This window comes from Canis lupus, chromosome 21, assembly GCF_011100685.1.
Source record: "Canis lupus familiaris isolate Mischka breed German Shepherd chromosome 21, alternate assembly UU_Cfam_GSD_1.0, whole genome shotgun sequence".
Classification (NCBI taxonomy): Eukaryota; Metazoa; Chordata; class Mammalia; order Carnivora; family Canidae; genus Canis; species Canis lupus.
The window spans coordinates 23,763,849-23,771,447 of NC_049242.1; the positions used below are offsets into that span (position 1 = coordinate 23,763,849).

Below are 7,599 nucleotides of genomic sequence, written 5' to 3' on the forward strand. Positions count from 1 at the left end.
CTGGGTGGCTCAGTCAGTTAAACGTCTGACTCTTGATTTCGGCTCAGGTAATGATCTCAGCCCAGATAATGATCTCAGCCCTGTGTTGGGCTCCGCACTAGGCATGGAGCCTGCTTAAGATTCTCTGTCTCTCCCCATCCTTAAAAAAATCTTTAAGGGCTCTGCCCTATCTACAGGAAAAAAAATCTCAAATTACTTTGTCATGACATTCCATGCCCTGTGATCTGTGATCTAACTTCCACAGTACCTTCTCTTCTCCTGACCCCTCCAGTCACACATTCCATCTATATTCAACTCCTTGTCAGTCCCTCAATATGCCAAGAGGCTTCATGCTTTTGTACATGCAGGTTCTTCTGCTGTAATGGCCATCCCCTCTTCCTTCATGTGGTGAATTCCTACACCTTTCAACATACAGCTCAAATTCCTCAGCTTTCCTCCAGATTCTCACTTATCCCATTCCTATACTCTTCTGTTGGCATTATGCATTTAGCCCACTTACCACTTTGTAATGTTATTTGGTAAGGCGTTTGTCCAACCACACTGTGGAATCCCAAAGAATGGGGATCATGTCTTATTCATCTTTTTTATTGTATTATCTTACAGAGTATGTGCTCCCAAAATGCTCATTGAATTAGTGGGATAATATTTGACAAACACGTCCTATATCCTACACTCCAAAAAACCTCATATAAATGAATTCAAGGGTAAGCAACTCATCCAGATTAACTGCAAATTAGGCAGGAGTAGAAATATGAATGAACAAAACAAACACCTCCTGAATTCCTGCTGCTCGATCCTGAATTCTATAGAATAGAGATATTCCTTCAATGGCAATTAATATTTAGTTGGTGAGGTAATCTCATTCTGAGTTGTTTCCTGCATTCGTATAACACATAAAGACATGTTCAAATTCTGGAATATGTGTCATTAAGGATTAAAAAGTTGAGTCATTTTATACATTTTAAAACAAATCCTTACAGCTAAGGGAAATTCTTGTCCTTTTACACTACAATCACATGATTTCATTATTCATTAGTTCTAAATGCAATTTAGGCTGCACACATAGCAAACATTGTCTGCCAACTGAGTAATAAACCAGAACTACTTGTTTGTCACAGAAAGAGGAAATTTTTTAAATGTATAAAGTTAACCCTAAGTGAACAAGGAGGTTGGGTAGGATTAAAGTGAAGAGATAAATAAGGTACTATTCAATGTTTGAAATGCACTTTTAACACGAAAAACATTTTTTTTAAGTTCTAACTGCCAATTTAAAACATTCATTGGCCTTTGTCTAGCTTTTCTCTTTAATAATTACCCATAGTAGATGAAAAAGAACTAAAAAGGTCTTGGTTTCAAGTTCAAAGGCAGTGTAATTTAGAATGATCACTTCTGATTTAAAATCAAAAGACTAAATGAATTCTTAAAATTCATTAATTATTACCAAAGAGACTTAAGTATTGCTGTTGTATATACAGTTGACCACTGAACAATACAGGGGTAATGGGTGCTGACCCCTGGCACAGTCAAAAATCCAGAGTAAATTTTGACTTCCCCAAAACTTTATAGCCCATTGTTGACCAGATGCCTTACTAATAACATAAACTGCTGATTAACATATACTTTGTATGTTACATGCATTACATACTATATTCTTACAATAAAACTAGAGAAAAGAAAATGTTAGGAAAATCCTAAGAAAGAAAAAATACATTTTATAGCACTGTAATGTATTCATTGAAAAAAAACCCATGTACAGATGGACCCACAGAGTTCAAATTCCTGTTGTTCAAGGGTCAACTGTAGTTGCAAAGGTACCTATGCATGCCTGTGTGCTACATTTTTTTTTAAATCAGTGGACCTAGAGGAGCCCCAGTGGCTTAGCGGTTTAGCGCCGCCTTCAGCCCAGGGCATGATCCTGGAGACCCAGGCGGGATAGAGTCCCACCTCAGGCTCCCTGCATGGAGCCTGCTTCTCCCTCTGCCTGTGTCTCTGCCTCTCTCTCTCTCTCAATCTCTCTCCCCTTCTCTAATAAATAAATAAAATCTTTAAAAAATAAATAAAATCAGTGGACCAAGACTGTCTCTAAATTTAGAATATAAGCTTCAAGAGGAAGAAATCTTTGAATACTTCATTCACTAATGTCTCCCAAGGACTTAGAATAATGCCTGGCACAGCACCGGCATTCATTATATACTTGTGAATATTCCTCAAAGCAGTCCAAATACTGTATCAGTATATGCAATGAGCTATATAGATCCTCAAGGAACATAAAGTTGCAGTAGCCTTCGCACAATGTTGCACAAATCAATTGATACTATATCCATAAGCAAACTGACAATGCATATAATAAAACAAAACATTTTACACAGGAGTCCTTAAGGTTCTGAACTTTAAAGCTTGCCAAGAAGCTAGCAAAAAAACCAAAAATGTCACCAACACAACCAAAATTTTCAACAAGCATAAACTCTTGCACTTATTTCATAGACAATTCCATTCCAAGAGAGCCATGGGGCTTCAACAACAACAACAAAAGTATAAGAATTTCTCTTAAACACCAATCATTTACTACAAAATTTAATTTCCAGTATCATAAAGCAGGCCTGACCTTTCTTTCATCAACTGGCCTAACTATGCCAAAAGAATATTGCTAAACAATATACTTGTGAATATACCTAAAGCTGCTAATTCCGTTGCTGTTTCCCACTCAAAAATACAATGTAAATATTTATGAAACTGGTATCTTTTACTTTTTCCCTATGAAAAGCCATCATCAGCATTTAACTGAGAATTAGGGTATGTTTTACCCCTTCTTTATGGGTTACTCTTTCAGTCCTTGTTTATCTGCTACTAACTCATTATGACCATTAGCTGATAACTGTCTACTCTCTTTTAGTCCTCAGTCCTCCCTTCTGTAGAATGAGGGACCTGGGTTAAAACAATGGTTCCTAGCTTTCTTTCTGCCACACTTTGAGAATTGGTAAAAGCTACAGGTGACCTCTCCATAACAATGCACATACACGTGTATATAACAGTTTTATGAATAGCTATTTATAATAGCAAAAGATTGCAAACAACCTAAATGTCCACCAACAGATGATTAAGTAAATTGTTAAAGCCATTCAATGAAATTCCTGGCAGCTGTAAGTAGAATGAAGGAACTTTCTATATAATGATATGACAAGATTTCCACAATGTATTTTGATATGAAAAAAGCAAGTTGCAGAACAGTGTATACAATATACAACCTTTTGTGTAAAAAAGATCAAAAACTAAAATAAATGTATATGAATTTTTATGTGTAAGCATAAGGAAACCGGAAGAACAAATGAGAATTTTGGTGTTAGTGGTAAATGAGTAAAAGGTAGGAGGAACCTTTCCATTGCATACTTCCTTATATTCTTGTATGATGTGAATGCACTGTGTATTAAAATTTTAAATTAAAAAATTGTGTATTGGGGATCCCTGGGTGGCGCAGCGGTTTGGCGCCTGCCTTTGGCCCAGGGCGCGATCCTGGAGACCCGGGATCGAATCCCACATCGGGCTCCCGGTGCATGGAGCCTGCTTCTCCCTCTGCCTGTGTCTCTGCCTCTCTCTCTCTCTGTGACTATCATAAATAAATAAAAATTAAAAAAAAAAATTGTGTATTACTTCAAGGAGTCCAAACAACCCACTGAAACTAGAATTCCCAAACGCTGCTCAGGAATATTCTTCTATAATGATTTGACTTATAAGCCTGTAATCATATATACTCAATGATCCAACAAGAACATTTAAGGAAAAATATTTTTCATCACAGTCCTCATAAATACATAAAATAATTGGTGGATATTCAGTGATTCAATAGATCCTAATTAGGAATCTCATTTTATATAATTTTCCTTAATTACTGATACACTTTATGACAAATTTGTTCAAGGGAAAAAGTTTGTACAAATTATCGAGCCACACTCCCTCACATGGATCAAATTTCAGACTATTTCACAAAGGAGTCCAGACATTAGAAATAAGAATAGAAATTTCTATCCTATTTGACCATATAATAGTACTCGTAGGGAAACCAGTGAAATACTTTTTTTTTTAAATCATAATCTCAGAATTTGAGGCAAATTAAATAGCATGAGATCCTCACACATCACCCACAAATTAGATGATATCTGAGGAGGCCTTCTTGCCTGATTTGAGCAAGAATCAGATAGAACCGGGTTTTCATCCTCAGGCAAGTTACTTAACCTCTCTGGGCCTCAGTTTCATCTGTAAAATGGAAATAAAAGTACCTATCTGATGTGAAGCTCACAAGAAATAATAAGAAATAGAGAAATAAGATGTAGAAATAAAAATAATAATAATAAAGTACCCTAGGGCAGTGGAAGGTGTCTGCTTGAACCAAAACAGACTTGCATTTTGGAACCTGCAGTTTCTAGAGACTACATTTCCATACACAAGCAACGCCTTCTTTTCCCTACTGAAAATAACACACTGCAGAATTCCCAACACAAGAGGCGCAAATATCTGGCCTTTCCTAATAATGCCTCCTGAAAATCTCCTCTTAAGTGAGCATTTCTTATCAAAGAGCTCTAGACGTTGTGCTGATTGGAAGGGTCTCAGAAGAGTCCTAAGTGATAACAGTTTTGTTTTGTGATGTTTACTGGACACTTTCTATGTCAAGCTCAGCACCAAAGAGTGACAGGCTATGGAAGGTAAAAAAAAAAAAAAAAAAAAGAAAAAAGAAAGGCAAAGAGGTTGAAAGCAACAGTCCTGCAACAGACTTTTAACTGCCAGGATGATAGTCGGAAACCCACACTGCCGTGGAGCTTAGAAGCAGCCCCTGCCAACCAATCTCCATTTACGAAACTTTTAAACCCCATCCAAGTTTTGTTTTGTTTTGTTGGTCTCCAGCACTACTGGAGCTTATAAGATTCTGGAATCATTATATATAAATAACCCTGATTTATTGCTTCCACACTCACTATGTGCCAAGCTCCGTGCACAGGCATGCATTTTTCAAGACTTTGTGCGAACTGCACATGGGAGTTCATTCTCCCAACGCACTCCGCACGAAGTCTGAAAAGCTCCCTCCACATCCTCAAACGCAACCCGCCCCCCCCCCCCCGATACTCCAGGCCCCTCAAGATCCGCGCACTCGGGCCCAGCAGCCCCCTCTCGACACGGCTGGACCCCGAGCTCTGCTACACGCAGCACCAAGCCCAACACTCCCCTGACCCCGCAGCGCCCCTGCAGAGTTCGGAGCCCTGCTTCCCCGCACCGCGGCGACCCGGCCCCAACTGGTGGCGAGAATGCTCGGCTGCCCTCCAAACTTCTCACTTCCGCACGGCGCGGGACCCCCTCGCTGCCCCTCCAAATCCGTGCTGCCCGCACTTCATTCCGAAGTTCAAAACCCAGAACCGGCTGCACCCGGACAGAGCCCAGCCCTAACCGCACGAGAAGTCGGCTCGGCCGCTCGAGGGCGGCCTGGGACCGTCCACCCCCTACCCAGGCCGGGCCGGGCGCGCTCGGCCTCGCCCCGGACCCCAGAGGGAGGACGGGAGGCTCCACCTGGCTCGGCGGCCGGGGCGCGCGGCTCCTGCTCCGGCCTGGGCCCCGCGGCGGCCGCGCCCCCGTCCCGGCGCGGGCGGCAGCGCTCCGGGTGGCCGCGGCGGGCGCGCTCGCCCTGCACCTCCGCGTCGGCCTGGCCGTCGTCGCGGGCCCGACGGCGGGCCCAAGCCGGGCCGCGGGCTCGGCAGCGCGGGCAACCGGGGCCCGCGGCGTCGGCGGCGCGCTGGGCGCAGCCTCGGCACAGCGAGTGGCCGCACGGCAGGGCCGCCGCTTCCCCCGGGGTCTCCAGGCACCCGGCGCAGCCCGACTCCTCCGGCCGCGGCGGCGGCGGCGGCGGCGGCTGCAGCGGCGGCGGCGGCGGCAACACCAGCAGTGCGGGGCCAGAGGCTGCGCCCGGGGCCCCAGTCTTGGCTGCCGCCATCTCGTCACAGCGGCCCCGTCGGCCCCGCCGACTGAGAGCTGCCGCTGCCGCCGCGGAAGAGGCCCGAGTACTCGGACCTGCCGCCGCCATCTTGTTTCCCGTTTGAAGGGAGAGTCCGTTGCGAGGGAGAAGAGTAGAGGGCGGGGCTGCGCGCGGCGGGCGGGGCTATCTACATATTTATGAGGGGGCGGGGCTCCAGGGAGCCCGGAGAAGGTTCTCCCGGGGCCTGATTGGCGGAGAGCGGGACTTCATTAATATTTATTAGTTACTTTCTATGCCGTCTTCAGCCTCGCCCTCCAGTCTTTGCAATTTCCTCTTATTGAACCAGATGAAGTTGAGGACTGAGGGATTTGGAAATTCTGAGTGATATTAAACTTTATGAAGTAATTACACGTATTTATCCTGCAATACCCAGATAACTAAGGCTAAAGTGAGCGGGGATTCTGTGAATTATCCAGAACCTTCCCTCGGTGCTTCATCCTAAGGGTAGCTGTTGTGACCAGCTCCTGCGACCAGCAGCTAACTACCAAAAATAACAGCTTCTTGTCAGTCCTCCTCTCCATCCATATCTTCCCAGAACTTCCTTCTCTTGGCTGGCAAAACCATACTTTCCAGGGTTTTTTTCTCAACCTCTTAGCTCTGTCTCAGGCTGTTTTGAACTCTCCACCTTGTTTGGGGCTTAAATGTGGACATTCCTTAGGCTCTGGCCTCTGTCCTCTTCTCTCTTTGGGTGCCTCACCCTCACCTCACACTTTCTTCCAGCTTAAACTCTCAAATTGATATCCACAGCCCAGACCTCCTGAGTCTAGCCCTGCATGTTCAACTGCCTGCTGGAAACATTATCTTGGATGTCTCTGTTCCTCGTGCACAAAACTAAAATCACTGTCTTACAAAACAGCTGATTTCTTATTCCCCTTATCCTATTAAAGGTACTATCCTCCGAGGACCTCAAGCTCTAAACCGAGTGGTCTTTACTTTTCCCTCATCCCCAGATATGTCAGTTTCTTAGTCCTGCCAGTTCTCCCACCAAAATTGACTGTTTTCCTATCTTCTCTTCTTCCTCTCAGTCCCATTGCCCAAATCATGTCTCATTATCTCTCACCTAGATTACTACAGTAGCTCCTCTAGGTTGCCCTCCTGCCCACAGCCTCTCTTCCTCCAATCCATCCTCTACAGCTCTTAGAGCTGCTTCCTAAAGGACAGCTCTGGCCATGTCATCCCTGCTGGGGCTAGTCACCAATTGAGGTGCTCAGACTGATGGCAGCCCCCTTTCTGGATGCAGAGGGTATATGATTTTAAAAAATGGCTCCCCTCTGATAGATGGTTCTACTATAGCAATAATCCCACCCTTTGCTTTCTTTGCAATAAGGTAGATACAGACCAGGAGGAATTAAACAAATGGCATTTCCTGTTGGGAATCTTTATAGAAAAGCATAAATTTTAGAGGAGAACAAAATCAAAAAAGCAATGTAATGTCACAGAAGGCACCAGAGGCCCTGGGTTTCCATGAGATTGCCCAGAAACAGTGTATGAACTAGTGGTAAGCCAGAGTGATTGGTGTAAGTCAGAGAGCAGGAAAAGGAAAGTAGATTCCCAAGATGAGAACCAGATGGCTAAAGAACAGT

The 7,599-nt window shown here is 44.1% G+C and overlaps 1 protein-coding gene across 1 annotated transcript in view; it reads right to left on the reverse strand.

Moving 5' to 3' along the window:
- The window catches only part of RNF169 (ring finger protein 169), an 81,361-nt gene extending 75,282 nt beyond the window's left edge, over nucleotides 1-6,079 (reverse strand). The window contains exon 1 of the mRNA XM_038568626.1: nucleotides 5,554-6,079. Coding sequence (XP_038424554.1) covers nucleotides 5,554-6,064 — 511 coding nt within the window. The 5' untranslated portion in view covers nucleotides 6,065-6,079. The remainder of the gene's footprint in view (nucleotides 1-5,553) is intronic.
- Nucleotides 6,080-7,599: the final 1,520 nt, after the last annotated feature.